This window comes from Camelus dromedarius, chromosome 16 (assembly GCF_036321535.1).
Source record: "Camelus dromedarius isolate mCamDro1 chromosome 16, mCamDro1.pat, whole genome shotgun sequence".
Classification (NCBI taxonomy): domain Eukaryota; kingdom Metazoa; phylum Chordata; class Mammalia; order Artiodactyla; family Camelidae; genus Camelus; species Camelus dromedarius.
The window spans coordinates 31616622-31636116 of record NC_087451.1 but is presented as its reverse complement, the minus strand read 5'-3'; the positions used below and the strand labels follow the sequence as shown (position 1 = coordinate 31636116).

At 40.1% G+C, this 19495-nt stretch overlaps 1 protein-coding gene across 1 annotated transcript in view; it reads right to left on the bottom strand.

Annotated features, from left to right (window-relative positions):
• SRP68 (signal recognition particle 68) overlaps positions 1 to 18477 on the bottom strand; it is a 28303-nt gene extending 9826 nt beyond the window's left edge. The window contains exons 1-9 of the mRNA XM_010983846.3: positions 18283 to 18477; positions 16646 to 16712; positions 11555 to 11668; positions 10191 to 10386; positions 9517 to 9599; positions 9119 to 9228; positions 8716 to 8798; positions 7481 to 7621; positions 1051 to 1149 (exon numbers count right to left, since the gene is read on the bottom strand). Coding sequence (XP_010982148.1) covers positions 1051 to 1149; positions 7481 to 7621; positions 8716 to 8798; positions 9119 to 9228; positions 9517 to 9599; positions 10191 to 10386; positions 11555 to 11668; positions 16646 to 16712; positions 18283 to 18457 — 1068 coding nt within the window. The 5' untranslated portion in view covers positions 18458 to 18477. The remainder of the gene's footprint in view (positions 1 to 1050; positions 1150 to 7480; positions 7622 to 8715; positions 8799 to 9118; positions 9229 to 9516; positions 9600 to 10190; positions 10387 to 11554; positions 11669 to 16645; positions 16713 to 18282) is intronic.
• Between the last annotated feature and the right edge of the window lie 1018 nt (positions 18478 to 19495).

Genomic DNA, 19495 nt, shown 5'->3' with positions numbered 1-19495 from the left:
CAACCTTCCCAGACATGGTGAGCTATGAGCTGCACCTTGAAAGACAGCCAGAGTCTGGACATGTGAAAGGGAGAGGAAGGAGAAGCCAGGTGTGAGGAGGGAGGGAAAGGACAACAGGGTTAGGGATGCACTAAGGTGGGACAGGTAAGTGCGAAACAGCTCAAGGCAGAAGGTTCAGAGGGAAGCAAAGCACAATGCCTGAAACAGGCTCGATACAGACAGGGGAAGGCTGACATACCAGCTCAAGCAGTCTGAACTATACCTGCATACAGCCCTGAGAGCATGGGATAAGAAGAGAACTAAAGCTTCTATTTATATTTCTCAATTCTAAAAACTTTGTTTTAATGCATTTTATATATCCCAAGTCAGCTGAATAATAAGGTTTATAATTCACAAATAAATGTATCAGAAGTAAATCTTCAATTTTACTTACGGGGTGCATCACCATGAGTTTAGAGACCACTGCTCTAGACCCCAGAGAATCCCAGGGCTTTTCATAAGGAGGCAGTGAAATGGGATCTAGAATGATTCAACCTGCTCTTCTGGCAAAAAGGCCTGGAGGACCAAACTGAAACCAAGTTAGGAAAAGCCATCAGCAGACCTTTGTGGTAGTCCAGGCATAATACAAAAGGCTCATCAGAAGCAGGTGGATGGGACCAGGGGCAGGTGAAGTGACAGAAGGGAGAAGAAACAGGTTTTTGGTGACAGGGAAGAAAGAGTTCTGAGGTTTTCAGCCTAGATGCCTGAATAAATCACAGTGATATTAGAAAAAGGGAACACTGGAGAAATCCACCTGGAGATAAGAATTTGAGACCAAAGGCCTAACAGGTACTACACGAAACATTAGGAGAAACAGGATAGAGAGAAAAGAATTGCTCAACCCGATTGGAGCCCAGAAGGGGCTTCTGTTGTTTGTCACCATACCTAAACAGAGCAGTGGATAGCAGCCAAAGCCCTCAGACCACTGGGACCCTACATGAGAATGAGACACACAGACTGAGGAGGACCTCAGCCCAGAGCAAGAGCTGGTGCCGTAGCTGACAGTCCTACCTGATCTGGCTTGAGCTCTTCCCGAACGGCCTGGATGGCGTCCCGACACTCACTGAGCATGGATTCAAACAGACGCTCCTTGGTTTCTTCACTTTCAGCCTGAACAAAGGCAGAATGCGGTAGTTTTTTTTTGTTTGTTTGTTTTTTGAGTAAGCCACAGTATTCTGATGAGAGCAGGACCTAACAGCGCTTTGCTTCCTCCAATTAGACATGAACATAAATATCCAACCAACAAAATAAAAAAACGAACAAAAAAAGAAAAACAAAAATCCAACCAAAAACACCCCAAGTCAGAGATCCTTACAGTTGTTAAGATTCTCTACCATATAAGATTTTTCTTATAGTTTTATTCACTATTTGTACGGAAGTGAGAAACACACATATGTAAAAATATAAAATGAACATACTGAAAAAGTATCTGAATAACTGATCTAAAACTGTCAGGCAACAAACAGCTGCTTTAATTTTTCCCCTATCATAGAACTTCGTACCAGTCTCCTCCAACGCCTCTACCTCTGCTCAGGACCTGCCCCTGGCATCCCCAGAGGGGCCTTGCAGGCTAGACTTGGAGCACTGCTACCTGCTACCTCACACTGACGCGCAGCACACCAGGAGTTTCTTCTCCTTTTTCCCTCCAGAACAGACTGTCTTTCAGTATACTGTCAAACTGCCAGTAAATTTGCCCTTACAAATGTAACCCAACAGACTTGTAGATACTGGATTTCTTTTAGGTCAAAGCAAGTGAAAAACATTACTAATTAACAGCCAATCAAAAATATATTTCTCCTAAATATTATATGAGGTTCTCTCCACCACAGAAATTCTGCACTCAGATAGTCCATGTGGCTACACTGAGAACATTTTTCAGGGCCGATGAGGTTGACAGACACTTGATGACAGTGTCTGCAAAGCACAGGGCGTCACCCCTCCGCCAGCCAGCTGGGATAAGGCAAAAAGTGATTCATTAACTGAATACCTGCCAAACCACATTATCATTCTAAAGAATCTGACTGAGCAGGTGGGAATGGACAGAAAGCAGAAAGGAGATGAACCTGTGTTACTGGCAGACCCACTCTGACGTTAAAACATCAACATTCCCATTGTTATATTTGACTTTCCATCGAAACTAACATCCAATCTGATCTCTTGACATTCAACTGAACTCCAAGAAAGCCCAAACCCCTCCACCCTCAAGTACTACCCACTCCTTTAGAGAAGGTTGGAAGGGGCTTAAAGAAAAACCTCTTCTTCTCTTAAGAACTCTTATGTTCCAATGTGAAAAAAAAAACTTCCTTGTAAATTACCCAATATAAACCAAACATACTTTTCTATTTATAAGTTACTTGACTTTCCTGTTGTTTAGTAACTTAGGAACAACTCAGGGGTACAGCTATTCTATAAATTTCTAAAGGCAAACACAGCCACCACTAACTCACTGACACCGAGAGCAGTGCGACCCACTAGAACTTTCTGTGATGATGTAAGCCTGCCCTGTCCGACGCAGTGCTCATTAGCTGCGCATGGCTATGCAGCACCTGAAATTTTAATTAATTTATATAGCAATATGCATTCAAGTGGCTACTGCTCTGGAGAAACACACTTCACACAAAACACTGTCAAGCATCTCAAGTTAGCAAGATTCTTTATAATTATTTAACCAAATTCACTGGCCCACATTTTCCAAGTACTGGTCCTGTGGAACGGGGCAGCTGTACAGTTAACATGCAACAGACCTGGCGCCACACACACACACCAGAGCCATGTCAACAGCTGGTGGATGAACTCCCAGTTTTGATATCATGCAATCCTGTAAATATGCCACCAACACCTCTTTAAGATGGGTGGGGTTCAGCAGCTGCGGCAGTGGGTGTGCCCAGGAGAAAAGTAAATTTGGTTTTACCAGCTACACAGGATCTGTCTCCTTTCCTATAGGGAGGGTATGGCTCCAATAAAAAAACTAAAATGATGTTAAATGCTAAGTCTCTTTACTGCCACATACTACCTTCGTTATTTGAATAAGGAAACCTCTGCATCAAGGTACTGAACAGAAGCAAACTTTCCCTCTTCTTCCAGAAAATTCTAAGTTCCACTGGGAATTTTACAAAAGTCTTAAACCACAACGAAGGAAAACTCCTATCTGAAGGGGAGGACTTCAGTCAGTTGTGCTTTTCTTGCAGCGCCCACACCGCACAGTGACACAGAGGCCACTAATTTCTGGAGCAGAGCTCATGACTCTCTGTGGGCTGGGCAAAATGCCTCCAAACAGGAAGCCTGGAACATATTTTGCTACTTAAATTCTTCTATAAACCTATCTTGGAGGCTAAGATAACCTGAAAGGAGAGAGGAAGAAGAAACACCTCTCCATTCGTATGTAGAGATGTAGAGGCAGGGCTCCTCAGAATCGACGTGCAGGCACCTCAAGTCTGTCGCTGAACCAACAAGAATGTGCTGCCAAACACAAGGGGAAAACTCCCTGCGTAAGAATCTGTGGTTGGCGGGACCTTTCCCCAGGTATGCCTCTGACACAGAGAAGAAACCTTACGCCTCCAAAGCAATGTTATTCAGTTCTAACAAAGAAACACATTCTAGATCAATTTTCAGTTGAACTTCAAACACTCTAGGATGTGCTTTTCTACAGCCTCAAGCCACACCTCAAGGCTCACTAAAACCGGCTGCTTGTGTCCTGAGATAGAGACCCCCGGCTATTAAAAACAGAGCTCTCAGACTGTTTTCACTTGTGTAAAGAAATTGCTTAAAGGTGGTGGTGCGACTAAGAGACAAACAAGTTGGGTCCGACCAATTGTCTACCAAACTCATACACCTGCAGGAGAACCAGGGGATGGGAGCCAGGCCTCACTTGGCCCACTGAGGTGCAGGAAAAACACACATGGAAATCTAGTAAAGGATACAAGCCTCATTTAACAACAGATTTTTTTTTTTTTAAGTAAAGGAGAAAGCATCTCCCTTGCATTCAAACATTAAAATATTAGCCATAACTTGAGGATAAGAATAATCAAATCTGCAGCTATTTTAATCCCTGCCCCCCACACCACCAAAGAGCTGCCTTACACCAGCGACAACTGAGGTGTGATCGAGTATTAATGAAGCAAAATAGAAATAAATTACAGAGTGAGACAACGTAAGGAAGGTAATTAGCATATGAAGACCTAAATCTTGGCTAAAGAAATGAAGGATTTTGCAGCTGGATTCTGGCAGCTGATTAAGTCTCAGCTCCAGTCTCTGGCATGAATACTATCTCCCTGAATTATTTCTTCCTTTCATGCTTTTCAGTAAACTGCTGTTTTGGTATATCTCAATGTCCTAAAAACCTCTACAAGCAAGCAGTAAGTGGGGCTACCAAATTTCGGCACTCCAGTTCCAGGGGTGGCAAACACTGACATCAGCTGGATTAGGAAATACGGCAGTGAAAAGCCCTGTCTCTCTAGGGCGTAGCCCAGGCAGAGAACCACTCAGCACAGTACAAGAACTGGCGAATAATCTCACAGTGGCAACAAGGAGCAAGTAGTTCTTCTGCAGATTAGCCTCAACTGGCCAAAGGGCATTTCCCACATTTAATGACCCATGGTTCATTCAATTCAATACACATTTAATCAGCCACAGTGTTAGACCTGACTTCTGAGGATTTAACTGGATTTTATCTGACACTGTACTGAAGTTATTTTACTTACTGGCTTGATCTGGTGTATGTGTCATAGAGCACATTAGGCATGTAAATGTTTTTAATGTTAAAACCGCATCGGGATTCCCAGGATTATTACACTGTTAGAGCTACTGTATTATTTAAAGGTCTCCTATAGTCAAGTGACCCTAATGCACTGTAAGATCCTTAAAAACCACAGATAACTGTGGCACTTAACAGGAAATAATACTGCAGATTCTATAAATTCTATAAGGTCATAAGGGAATATTATAAACTCTATGTCAATAAAATAAAAAATGTACATGAAATTAGTAAATTCCTTTAAAAAATAAAACCCAAACTGACACAGGATGAAATAGGGAATCTGAACAGCCCTACAACTTGTAAAGGAGTTATATTTGTTTAAAACAAGCAAAAGCAAATTTAAAAAACCTTCCCACAAAGAAAACTCCAGACCCAATGGTTTCACTGGTGAATCACAACATTTAAGGGAAAAAAACAAACCCAAACAGAGAAGGAGGGAACATCTACAAACTTGTTTTATGAGGTATGTATACCCTGACACCAACTGTAAAAAGGACATTATGGACAAGAAAAGAAAATCATAGGCCACTATTTCTCATGAAAATAGATGCAAGATTCTTAAAGCATTAACAAATCAAATCCAGCAATATATAAAAGGTACAATACATTATAACCAAGTGGGGTTGGGTATCCCAGCCATTCAAGGTTGGGTTAAACACTGAAAATTAATCGATGTAATTCACTATGTTAACAGGCTTCAAACATTCTTCCCTCTTTCAGCCTTTACCTCTCCAAACTGAAAGATCTGAAACTCTCCTCATTTGGTTCTTTCCAACCCTTTGATTTCACATACTGTTCCAACACATCCCTGTACCTTGTGGAATAACAATTAAAAACCCATACAATATTCCTAGTGTATCTGCATATTACAGCGTTTACTGCTACAGGAGAAAGCTTCATGCTAGGTTTTCTAGTGACCCAATTTGACTGAGGAGCAGCTACATGCAGCAGTGACAGCCTGCAGTAGCTGGGGCAGGAAGCCTTGGCCACTCACCCTGACTTACCCTCAGCATAAAATCTTGGACTAACCTGCCAAAGAACTGCATAAAGCATGTCTAGTGGGAAGAACGCTGACCCTTATGCACAGAAGCACTTGCATAATTTTTAAATTTAATAACTGAAGTAATGTGAGTAAGACATAAAGGATAATGGGGTTAAATGGATGTCCATGAGAAAATGTTAGCACAACACAAACATGCCTCACTTTCATTACTAAGCTTTGGTATTACTGCAAAGAGCTACTTATTGAAGGATTACTTTCTTCTTGATAAGGACCTTAAATACCGTAACAACACACAGCACACCTGAGGGGGAAAAAACCCAAACTATCAAACCCAATGAGATTCCTTCGCTGTCCCTCCACCTCACTTCTTTGAGCAGGTGCTTAATAAACAAATCTTTAAAAAAAACATTCCCACTAAACCAAGACTGAAAATTCTTAGTTTGAATAACTTCATTCAGTCAGAAAAGAGGTCAAATATGTATTTTTAAATCTACATGATACTTTTTGATTGTAGTTTATTCTACAACAGCAATCCAAAGTATGGAAAAATCCATCTAGAAAGACTCACTACACTACACCACTGTTTATAGTGCTCAAAAGCTGTAGGAAATGCAAATGTCCAGTAAAAGATGTGCTTTGATTAAACAGCGTTTTTAAAAGGACACCTGCCATTATCTGCGTATAGTAAAGACGGATATTAAATAGAATATTTTTAACTATATAAACACGCACACCGAAGACGAGGGGGGAACAAAGGCCAACAGCAGCTGTGATGAGATGACTGACCATGAGTATTTTCATCTATTCAATGTTGGCCAATCTTGAACTGCTTTATAAGGGGGGCTGTGACCAGAAGTCAACTCTTCAACTACACTAAAACTCAAATCTGAGAGTAATCCTTTAAAAATGTCCGAACAGCTCAACTAGTCACCACGTGATTGAAGTGATCTTCAATTTCAAAGGCAATGGCTTCAAGTGCAATTGCAAAATGTCTTCACTTGGTCTAATGTAGCCTAAACTGAATTATTTTACAAGGCAAGATATGTCCCCCAGACATTCTTCACCTAATATGGAGGAGCTCTTAAAAAAAAAAAAGCCTCAATCACTGTCTACTTCACACAAACCAAGATGACGAGGATCTCTCATCCTTTGGAACTCATCTGGTTGTTCACAACCACAAACAGGTAACAATTATGTTAGTAAGAGCACCGGGGAGTGCAGCTTTGCGTTAATGTAGCAGATTTATCACACGTAGAACAAGAGATTCAGTTTAGCTAGGTTGTCCTTTAAAGGGCCTAGGAACAAGGTGGCCCTCTAGGGTCAGAAGACTAGGACAAGAGGTCAGAAAGACACCAGGAACACAGTAGTTATGCTGCTGCACCACCTGCTGGGCCAAACGTGACCCCTTACTCTAAGCCAGCCTTTTATTGCTCCCATTTTTAGTAAAGGCTGTCACTGTCAATTTCTTTGCCCTCTACACATAAGAACTCCTCAATAAACTCAGCTTTCAAAATAATTTTATTCAAGAGGGGCATCGTGAGACTGTTACTAAATCCCAAGCAGCATTCAGATGAATTTTTGTTTTGTGAGAAATGAACACCAACAAAATACTCCATATTAAACACACATGGACAACCTTCAGACACATACAGAAGGGAACATAACAGGTTCCTGCTCCTTACCTGGGTGATGGCTGCCTCATTGTCAGCCAATCCCAGTAAGAAAATCCTCACTTTGTCGATCTTCACAGGGACGGTTCTCCCTCTCCACTCCACTTCACTCATGGTGGCTGCCTGCTTGGCTCGAGTCTGAGTGATCAATGCCTGGGAAGTAGTTTTAAAGTAAGGCTTTCACTGTGGGTATGAGTGATCAAGGTGAAAAATGAGTGGAAACTATCATTTGTCTCTTTCTATAACTAGCACATTATAGCTTATAGAGTATACAGAAACTTACATTTAAATTCCTCCTTGGTATCATATCTCTTAGCCTATAGAAACTCAGTCATTAAAAGGACATGACAGAAGGCTAAGAAGAGCAACACTAAGTTTTGGTTGGAGAAAAGCATAACAGTACGCACCAGAAGCAGAAATGTAAATTAGTAGAAACTGACTAAAAATATTTGTCAATGTATATTAAAAGCTTCTAAAACATTCAATTCCACTTTTACAATTTATCCCTAAGGAAGTAACTAAGAACAGTACAAAAACTGGGGACACAGATATTCATGGTAATACCAGTTACCATTTTAAATAATCAACAATAGTGAACTGGTCAAACAAAACGTGTACCACAATGGAATACTATGCAGCCATCAAAAGATTTGTGGAACTACCCAGGGAACTATAGTCAGTATCTTATAATTACCTATAATAGAAAAGAATCTCAAAAAGAATAGATATATATGTATAACTGAATCCCTCTGCTGTACACCTCAAACGTTATAAATCAACTATACTTCAATTAAAAAAATGTTTGGAAATGTATTTATTGAAATGGAAAAAATGCAAATGACCTTAAATTTAAGAAGCACATTACTAAACAGCATATACTGAGGTCCTATTTTTTTTATCCCCACCCCACTGAGATCCTATTTCTAAAACGTATGCCTTTTTCTCTGTCTGCAAAACAGTCATCACATTATTAAGAGTGGTTACCTCGGGGTGGTAACCAACATGATTTTGGTCCCCCCCCCCCAATTTTTTTCCAATCTTTTATATTTCCTTTTCCTATGAGCAACAAAGTAAAAAAGTTGAAAAGTTAAAAATATTAAGTGAAAAAAGGTTTTGTTGACAATATAGATATAAATATGCATACATTAATAGCAATTATCCCTGCATTGACAGGATTATGGATTACTTCTCTTACTGGACTTTTTTCAAACCAAAGACTTTTTACAAAAATGTGCATGCTAGATTACCTCCAATTTTTCAGCCAGGAGACCCTCAGTGCCCCCAGACCTCAATCTCATCTGCATGAGTTCATTGATAGCTGACTGGTCCCCTGAGAAAGAGCGAGAGAGTGAGTGGAAAATCCTCACGGGTCTTGCCTGTTCCCTCGAGAAACACCAGATTCAGCTCCAAGCTCTTCCCCCTCCAAAAGCACATTTCAACGAAGCCAGAGTCCTTTTACAAAGCCCTCAGTGAGTACAGAAGATAAAAGGGCCTAAACACAAGCAATCGCCTCCTGGGTTTTGAGTAGGGCTGACTCCGACAATTCTACTTTTTCCATCAACCAACACCCAGGCCAGAGAAACTCCCTAGGCTCCCTGAGATGACCGCCCACCAAGCCACCTGCCTGCACCCAGCCCAGTCGCTGCTCACCAATGTTGTATGCGCAGTAGCGGATGTTGGGTGAGATCTCTTCCACGCGCTGGTTGTAGAGCACAGCCTGCTCTTCCGTGAAAGCACTGGCCAGCTTCTCATAGATGGTTCTGCGAGCGAAGAAACATTAGGTTTCACAATAGCCTCACCTGAAGAAAATAAACTCACAAGAAACACAGTGGCTAAAAACAAAACACGGGCCTTAGAAGCCCTTCCACCAACTACCAGAGCTGGCATGTCCTGAGGCTGAGAGAGAACAATCAACATTTCTAAAGAGAAGGAAAAAAAAGGAAGGAAAGAAATGGTAATAACTTTCACAGAAACAATCTTCAGCTCATCTGCAGCTTGAATGTGATGACAATCAAAGCGGGTCACAGCCTTTGGATCCGAGGACTTACTTGCATTTGTTAAAAGCCTCAATGGCGACTTTCCATTCTTGATGTTCAAAACGCAGCATTCCTGAGAGGTAAGCCGTGTAAGCCTGTAAGGCGACGGGAAAAGACAAACTGCTTCAACACCTGAGACCCCGTGTAACAGCTCAATCTCCTCTACGTACTTTGAACTTTTGACATCAAGAAATACAGAGACATTCTGGTTGTTTTTAAAAGAAAAAATTTATTTCACTTATAAAATGTGATACATTATGATTCATTTGCTTCCCAGGAAAGAGATTCAAAATAAAGAAAATTTGTTTTCTTCATTTTACTTAAGAATCAGCTTCTGGGCTATAACATGAGCATCAAAATTTGAATATACACTTGAAATATCATTCATCTCTTTTTCAAATATTCATTAATAAAAAAATTCTTACTTTGTGAATTTCCCAGATATAAGTCTTCCATGTACACATCAAAAGAAACATGAGCTTTCTTTAAAGTTAGAGCAAATTAAAACCCAAGAGCTCAAGAGCAGAAAAATGACAATTTCACCTTTTAAAAGCAAGATTGGGATTTTTCCCCTCCTGACTACCAGTATACAATGTAAGAAACTCTGTTCTGTTTAACTGTATTTCTTTTTTCAAGTCACATTTCTAATCTCCACAATTAAGCAAAGTTGATGTTAAGACACTAACCTGAGCCTCCAGCTTGGTCTTGGCGTCTACACGATTGCTCTCACACAAGCGTTCCAGCTCCTCGGCATGCTTCACGGCTTTGCGTAGGCGAGACAACAAGTGGAACCGTTTTCGGGGCTCAGTGTTGGCTTCCTGTTTGAGCTGCATGGCGTAGCTCCAGGCTCTTTCGGCATCCATCAGAACCAGAAGCAAATATCTAAACCAGAGAGAGAACAGGCCAAGTGAACAGGACAGGCCAGGCGCATCAGACTCAGATATTCTCTGAGGTGCAATCTGTGGCCTCTCAACCCTTCCCTACGCTCTCCTCACCTTCCTCCGGGGAGCTGCCCTTCTCAGAACCAACCATCAGCATCTCTGATAGGTTTCTAACCACCGACCAGATACATCTTATTAAGAAGACTGCTACCACCTCAAACTTGGCAAACTCAGGCTTACCCCTTCCAAATTTAGGAAATAGAGGCAGTCCAGGCACACAATCTGGCTTCCTGGCTTCCCTATCAAGAACCCTCAAACTAACTTCTCCCTTTCAAGACTTCAGCGTTCTTATGAGGAAATGACACACAATATGGCAGTTTTGCTAACTTGTAGTGTCCCCTGTTCTGTACATGACCAGCACCTCTCAACAATGTCGCAATCAATGAGGTTAAGTAACTATGCCTCCCCGACTTTTCTACAACCAATCTGATGTCTAGCTCAGTCCTGGCTACATCCTAGACGGGAGGCAGCAAACTTTTTTTGGAAAGCACTCAACAGTAAGTATTGTAGGCATTACAGGCCACACGGTCTCTGTCACAACTACTATTGCAGCGCAAAGGCAGCCAGAAGCAATTCCTAAACAGTGTGGCTGTGTTCCAGTGAAACATTATTTACATAAAACAGGTGGCAGGAAGACCAATTTGGCCCACAGGTCGAGTTTGAGGAACTGAACTACAGACTTTTAACGCATGTTGCTTGACAGAGTAATCCTTCAGCAAATATGAAGCATGAATGATTCAGCATTGAATTATAAAACTCTTTGTAATAATTTACATATGGTCAGATTTCTCTTAAGATATGCTGATTTAAGTTTAACCACTCAGACATTAAAATTTTCATTTTAGAATCTTTACCTAATAACCAGTTAGATTCTAATCACTGACTTGAACATTTACCATCCCACCACAGTTCTTAAACAAGTTACCGAACCTCTCTGAGCCTCAGTTTCCCCATCTTGTAACACAGGAACAGTAAAAATACCTATTCCACAGAGCTGCTAAAAGAATCACATGAAATAACTAAAGAGTTTGGCACAGCACCTGGCACACTAGTTGTTCAATAAATGTATGAACAAGATGTATTCAGCACTTAGCACTGAGCAGTCATACCTGTTATCAGTCAGAAGATCTTCAGTTACTTTTTTCCCTGTGAATTTGTGTCTGTTTCCCATCTTGAAGTTGAGTGTTTTCCGAAGACGTCTTTGTCTACGGGAACAGTAGCCCCTGTAAGAAAACACAAACAAAAATCATTCAGCCAAATCGACAGTATTTTCAATAGTACATTCCATAAGGTCAGGTCAAAAGTTTGGGGTGTTCTACTTACAGTTGCTACAGACACCACCATCCTCTTGCAAACATTCAATGAACTAAAACATGTAAGGAAGTATAACTGTATCACAGAAAACGTGAAGAGATAGAGGACACAGTACCCATACTCAAAAAGAACCCACACTCTAGTTGGAGAGAATAATGCAGATAAAATGGTAACCAAGAAAAAACAAGGCAAATGTCAAGCTAAAAGTACAGGACACGAGTAATCACTTTCTTCTTATTAACACCTTCGCTGGAGTGGACTTATGGTGAACTCTGAAAGAATCAGTAGGGTAATGACGAATGTAGAAGGGGAGAAGGGGCATCCTGAGGGAGACTGTGATGACAATGGAGACATGGAGAAAGGAACTGCAAGCACATCTGCAGAAAAACGAGGCGGCTAATTAGGATAGCGCCAAGAAATACTAAAAACGTCTCCTCTTATGCCAAGCCTCCCTCTCCCGTACTCACACAGCTCTTTATCCTCACATCTACCAGAGCGTGAGAGCATCATCATTATGTTCTTACATGTCTGTCTTGCTAATATAAACCCCTTTAGTGCAAAGATGATTTTATTTCTGAATTCCTCCCAATGCCTTAGCACATAACACATAGATTTGCAATAAATATATTTTGACTAAATTAGTGTAAAATATATACAAAATTTTACAAGCCCATAATCAATAATACAGCATATAATTTACAATATAAAAGGTATTTAAATGATGACTCAGCATCTCTTAAAGCTACCAGAGTACAGGTTATTAAAAAGAAGACGTAATAGTCTGGTTAAATCTATGAACTAGATCTTTTCTCTCAATCTGTAATTATGCTTTAATCATCACTTACCCTTTTACATAAAAATCAAATGGAAAACTCATACATTACGGGCAGAAATATAAAATGGTAAAAATTTTCTGGCAATATGGATACATTTAGCAAAATCCTTAAAAATGTTCATACTCCCTGAACTGACAGTCTGCTTCTATAGTACTCTATACTAAAGAAGTAATCAGAAATACAAAGAGAAAATACAGAGATTCACAGGAACAAAATTTTTACACCTACAAAACTGGCTATCATATAAATAACCAACTTGGGGGAATAGGTAAATAGATCATGGTATGCTTACATACTGGGTTATAGTGCAACTAATAAAAATCACATGTATGGAACATTTTTACAGGCATGGAGAAATATACACCATATAATGTTTGGCAAAAAAGCGGGACACAATGTTGTATACACAATATGAGCAAACTTATGAAAAAAGATGCATAGAAAAAGAATAGAAGACCAAAAATACTATTTGGTAGGCATACATATACAAATGTTTTTATGTCTTAAAAGACATAAAAATGGACTAAAGGGTACATATCAAAGTAATTTTTATGTTATGTATGTTTTATCACCCAAAAAAATCTAATTAAAAAAGCAACGTTGAAAAAAATTAATAACTATAATTAAAAGAACCAAACTCACAGCAAAAGAGAACGTGACAATGAATGTATGTATGTTCATGTATAACTGAAAAATTGTGCTCTACACTGTAATTTGATACAACATTGTAAAATGACTATAATGCAATAAAAAAAGGTTCAAAAAAAAAAAAAAAACCCAAAACCCAAAAGAACCAAAAATTGGAGTCAAGCAATAGCCATACAACTGGAGAACAGAAAGCAGACTGTGGGTCATATCTGCAATGGAATACCACCGAGCAATATGTTAAGTGCAAGAATCTAGACACAAAAGACTGTTCTGAAATAAAGCAAAATTATAAAGACAGAAGTCAGAACAATGATGGCCAAGAGCCGGGGAGGGGGAAAGAGGAGACTGACTACAGGGGAACTTTCTGGATGATGGAAATGTTGTTCTTTGTCTCACTGTATAGTTACCTGACTACATACATTTATCAAAACTCATCAAACTGCTACATACCTAAAAAGGGTGAATTTTACTGTTTATAAATAATACTTCAACAAAATCTGACTTCAAGAAAGACGAGAGCGGGGGGAAGATATAGCTCAGTGGTAGCGCGTATGCCCAGCATGTATCAAGTCCTGGGTTCAATCCCCTACATTAAATAAATAAATAAACCTAATTACTGCCTCCCTCAAAAAAAAAAAAAAGAAAGAAAGAAAGAAAGATGGGAGCATGTCACAGGACACGAAAGCCAACTTGGAGGGGCTCACTGGCCAAATCTGGGTCAATCAGAGCATCAAAATAAATAATGCTAGTATCAGAATACAACTGACAGAATGAAATAGGAAACTATGAGTACATATAGATACAAATAAATGGATATGTTGAAAGTTTAATGAAGAATGGGCTATTTACATAGTTTCAAATTGTTTCCTCACAAAATTCTTAGTAATTACAAAGGGTAAAGGAGTAACTTTACAGTGGCGAAGTCTGGCCGAGGTCATCCTAAGTGAACAAAATGAACATCACTAATGGAACGAACTGAAATTGTGGACCACCAGATGGGTGCAATGAGATGAATGCAGCATTACTTCTGTGATGTTCCTGAAAAAGATGGATAACCTGAATCTCATCATGAGGCAACATCAAATAAACTGAAAGTGAGTGACACTCCACAAAATAACTGGCCTGTAATCTTCAGAAGCATCAAGATCTTGAAAAATCAAAGACTGAGGGACCATGCTGCAGTGAAGATTAAAGAGCTATGACAACCATATGCAGTGATTCTGAACTGGATCCTTTTGCAATAAAGGAAATTACTGGGACAGTTAGGAAATCCTGAATGGGGTCTGATGATCAGATAACAATTTATCATTAGTTTCTTGCTTTTGATTATGGCAGTTATGTAGGAAAATGTCCTTGTTTGTAGCAAATACACATTAAAAGTATTCCGGGGCAATGGGCATCAGGTACGCAATCTACCCTCAATGATTCAGGAATAAAGTGTTATTTGTAGTATACTAGTAACTTTTCTGTAAGTCTGAGACTTTCAAATTTTTAAAGTTATGAAGACTTTTAAAAAAACATCAGGGCAAGGGGGAGGATATAGCTCGGTGTAGAGTGCCTGCTTAGCATGCATGAGGTCCTGGATTCAATCCCCAGTACCTCCATTAAGAAATAAGTAAACATTAAAAAAAATCAGGGCAAACTTAATAACGATGGCATTTTTACATTATTTGCATCATTATATATGATGATACTGAGAAATTATCGCTAATTTGGTTAAGTGGGATAACAGTATTTTATTTTGCTTATGTTTTTCAAAAGCTTTATTTGTCAGAAATACAAACTAGAGTATTGATGGTTGAAATGATAAAATGTTTAGGATTTGCTTTCAAATAATCCAGCAAAAAATGCAACACAGACCATACCAAACGCTGGCAAGGACGTGGAGCAGCTGAGGTCTCAAACACTGCTGGTAGGAGGTGTAAACTGGTGCAACAAACTTGAAAAACCGCTTGGCAGTATATTATTGAGGCTGAACATAAACATATTCTATTGAATTCCACTCCTGGGTATATTTTCAATAGAAATGAATACTTCTCTCCACCAAGACATGTATAAGAATGTTTATGGCAGCACTCTTCGTAACAGCCCGAACAGGAAACTGGCCAAATGCCCAGCAATGGTACAGTAGAAAATAAATTGTGGTACAATCACATAAGAGAATACCATAAAGCAATGAGAATAAAAGAACTACAACTATACACAACAACATGGAAGAATGTCAAACATAATGTTGAAAGAAAGACAGCAAAGAAAGATGGCGCTCACAAAAGAGTACTATATATACTATGTGATGCTATGTAGATACATTTCAAAAATAAGCAAAGCCATCTAAGGATTAGAAGTCATGATTGTGATGATCCCTGGGGAGGAAGGGTTTGTGATTAGAAGAGCAAAAGAGGGACTTCTGGGATGCTGGTAATGTTTGTTCCATCTCAATCTGGGTGCTGGTTACAGGTTGTAAAAAATTCATCATCTTCTGTACACTTTCCTGTACATAAACAATATTTCAATAAAATGATTTTTAAAAATCCTTCAATAAAATGTTTTTAAAAAGGAGAGGGAACAGAGGAAACTAATAGGGCAGGAAGCTGATTACGTAACAACTGAGTAATAGGTTCACTATACTAACATCTCCACATTTAGTTTCGAAAATTTCTTTAATAATTAAAAAAAAAAAATCAAATTCTAACAATCTTTTGTTTAAAACTCGTGGCTTCCCAGTACAGCTGGATTAACACCTGAACGAGTCACCCTGGCCGATAGGGTCCCACACGTCCTGGCCCTGCCTGCTTCTCCCACTTCCTCTCGCATCTCTCCTCATCTTGATCACTTTGCTGCAGTGCTTGGCCCTTCACCACAAAGCTAATTTCTTAGAATCTGAGATGTAGAGTGTTTTAGTAGTACTTTTAAAAATCAGGTAATCAAAGCCTGTATCTACAATATAGAAATAGTTGGATATGTCTGCTTTCAAAGTACTGAATTGTATTATATATTAAGCACATATTCAGTTTTTTGTCATTAAATGTTTTTCAACTTGAAGGTTGTTACAAAAGTTTACCAATAAATTTTAATGACAGTATAGAAATTCCCTTTAAACAATGCTTGAAATACCAAAAATCTGAACTTAACCAAGATTCTGTAACATGGTTAAAATTTTAAAAAGATTATAATAACTGCTTGTTATTCTCAGAAGTCTCCAATGTATCTGCAATACTGTGAGGCAAAATGGATAAAAAGATGGGCTCCTTTTAAATTGGAAAATTAAGTATCTTTTTGAGGATTCAATATAAGTTAAGAGCTAGACTTTCTGATAGAGCAGAGTAAGTAGGTTATTAATGAAAGCAAACCAAGTTTGGAAATTCCACAATGATTTCTATACATCTTGAACATGATACTAACCTGTACCTCTGAAAATCTCCATGCCGTAAACCATGCTGCTGCTGGGATTCCTTAATTATCTGAAGAACTAGAGCCAAGATTAAGGAAAAGCTCACAATGGCAAGAATCAAAATAAATCAAAACATTAGTCTTATATATTAGTATCATTAGTTTATATTTGCATCAAACTATAGCACATTAAACATTTCTGAAATACTTAGTACATTAACTAGTGAAATCTCTGGTAACCATTTTCAATAGCTATCTTGTAATAGGACAGCTATCTTGTAAGCATGCAGAAAAGTTGATTGCCTGAACTATTACTACTTTCAAACTGAAAAAGGAGGGCATTATTGGCCATTGAGGATTAATGAAACCCAACAGCTTAAATAAAGCTGCTGGATTCTAAAGGCTGGCTGTATCTGGGGTGGTTCCCACTGATTTACACCTGGACCCAATATTTTACTCATTCAAGCAGATTCAGGCTATAAATGACGTGTATTACTTCTCTATTTGCATAACCTCCTACATCTGCTAAACCTGACTTTCCTTAACAGCTGTGACGTTGCAAGTGCCTATGGTAAGCACACGCCAACCAAACAAGACCACAGTTTGCATTAAAATCCCAGTTTGTCTTTTAAAAGAAAAAGCACTGACCAAACTCTCCTTAAGGATCTCAAAATATTTTAAGACTGTCTCAAACTTTAGTAAGTCCAGTGACCTTTGTCTACAATTTTAGTTTTCTTTTAAAGTTTCCTCAATGCTTCTCTATAGGTGTATTTTAAAATAAACAAGACTATTTCAATAACTAAAAAGAGACAAGGAAATATAAGGTTTGTAGTAAAATTAAGGCATTCTAACATCCATTTGGAAGTATGTCACCAGTTCAGAAAGTTAAACTCCCAACCCCTTGAAAACTTCACTATATTAAGATGTCAGGCTAAATGTGTTATTTCAAAAATTCACTTCCATTTTCTCCACTACTTTTCATTTCAAAAAGCCACAAATTAGTGTCATAAGCACTCAACTGTGATACACTCTGGTGAAAACTAGTAACCAATTCCTCCAGCTCATATGAACTACTCTCAACAAGATAAAATGCCTCCAGACCTGCTAAGTAAGGTATACAAGTAATGTTCACAACCTGCTTTGGTTTATATTCAAAACAGGCAATAAGTTTTTCCTTAGAACAGTCAACTTTTGCCTCCACTTCCAGAGCATCAGACTGTAATTTTCATTATCTATTCTTCGACGGTTGTCAGAAATATTGAGTCGACAGGTCAAGACTGCAGTTTCCTTTCCCTGATACAGTGGCCCAAGGTGCCAAGGCAGTAGTTCACCAAGGTGGCCACAGTGTCTGCCCCTTCACCAGCTCTCCAACTGGGCAACTGCGGGGAAACTACAGAAAACTGCCCAGGATTCCGGTGCTGCCTGAAAGAAGAGGACGTTCCCCAGACTGGAGGGTAAAGGAGATGCAAGGAAAGGCCGGTCGAAACAGAGACCTTGGAATTCTAAATGCCAAAAAAGTAGGGGCGAGAGAAACTGCAACCTTCGGCCTCTTCTGCCCAGGACGTGCCGGGCCCCGTCGCCTCTCCCGCCCCCGGCCCGCCAGATCGACACGTAGTCATTGCGAGTTAGGCCCCATTACTGAAGGATACTCTCCAAACTCAGGCTATCCCCGAATTCTTTATTTGCCTTCGATCCGGCTGAAGGCCGTTCGTTTTCCTTATTTTCCTCTCCTCCGGCACCGCGTCCACCACCGCTACCGCCACTGCCACCGCCGCTGCTGCTACCGCCGCCGCCGCCTCCAGGAACCTGTTTCTCAGCAGCCATCTTGCCCGTGCGCCGCAGAGCAGGACGGGATAGAGGAGGCGGGACGACCCGAGCGGGAGAGAGCGGGACCTGCTCGGACGGGCTGACGGGATAGCGGCGGACTCCGCTGCCGACGGCCCTGCCCGCAGACTGCGGCCACTTGTTGGAGCGTGCTTGCGCGTGGGCTTAGATTCCGGCGGCTCGAAGGGTGGCGGGATAGTCCGAGGGCCCCGACATGCTAGGAGACCGTAGCTGCTGAGGTCTTTTAGGGAAATACCATTTCCCGTCCACCAAAGGCGGAGGACCCAGAGATGCGCTCCCAGACCCCGCATCCCTGCACCGGGGATCCGGCTCATGTCCCGTGCACAAAGGGCTAGGGCGGTTGGATAAGACCTTTGGATTTCGGAATGTCTACCTCCCTGGGGACTCAGGAGATGGGGTTCTCACCCTACGGATCGAATCACCCCGTCTGTGAGGGAACAGCCTGTGTCTGCGCTTTCCTCTGGAGCCGACCATAATACAGGGACTTTCTCAGACCGATGGGGATCTGTGCTCTTCTCTGGGGCGAGCAATCCGAGGAGAGAGAAGTTTTAAAGCGAGGGATACTATAAATCTTTACTCTGCAGTATGACAGTGCGAGCTCTAGAGTCAGCTCTGCAGCTCCAATTCTGGCTCCGCCATTATTAGCTGGGAGATTGTGGACAAATAACTTAATCTCCCTCTAAAGCTTTACCCTCATCTGTGACTGGTGATAACCAATTAAGACGGTTATGAAGACTAAATGAAATGGTGCGTTTGAAAGTAAATCTACATTAATCATCAGGGAAATGCAAATCAAAACCACAATGAGTTATCACCTTACACTCATTAGGATGGCTGCTATTAAAAATAACAATAACAGAAAATAACATGTATTGGTGAAGATGTGGAGAAATTATAAGCTTGGTGGAAATAGAAAATGGTATGCCCACAATGGAAGACAGTATGACAGTTCTTTGGAAAATTAAAAGAATTACCATATGATCCACCAATTCCACTTCTGGATATATATACCAAAGA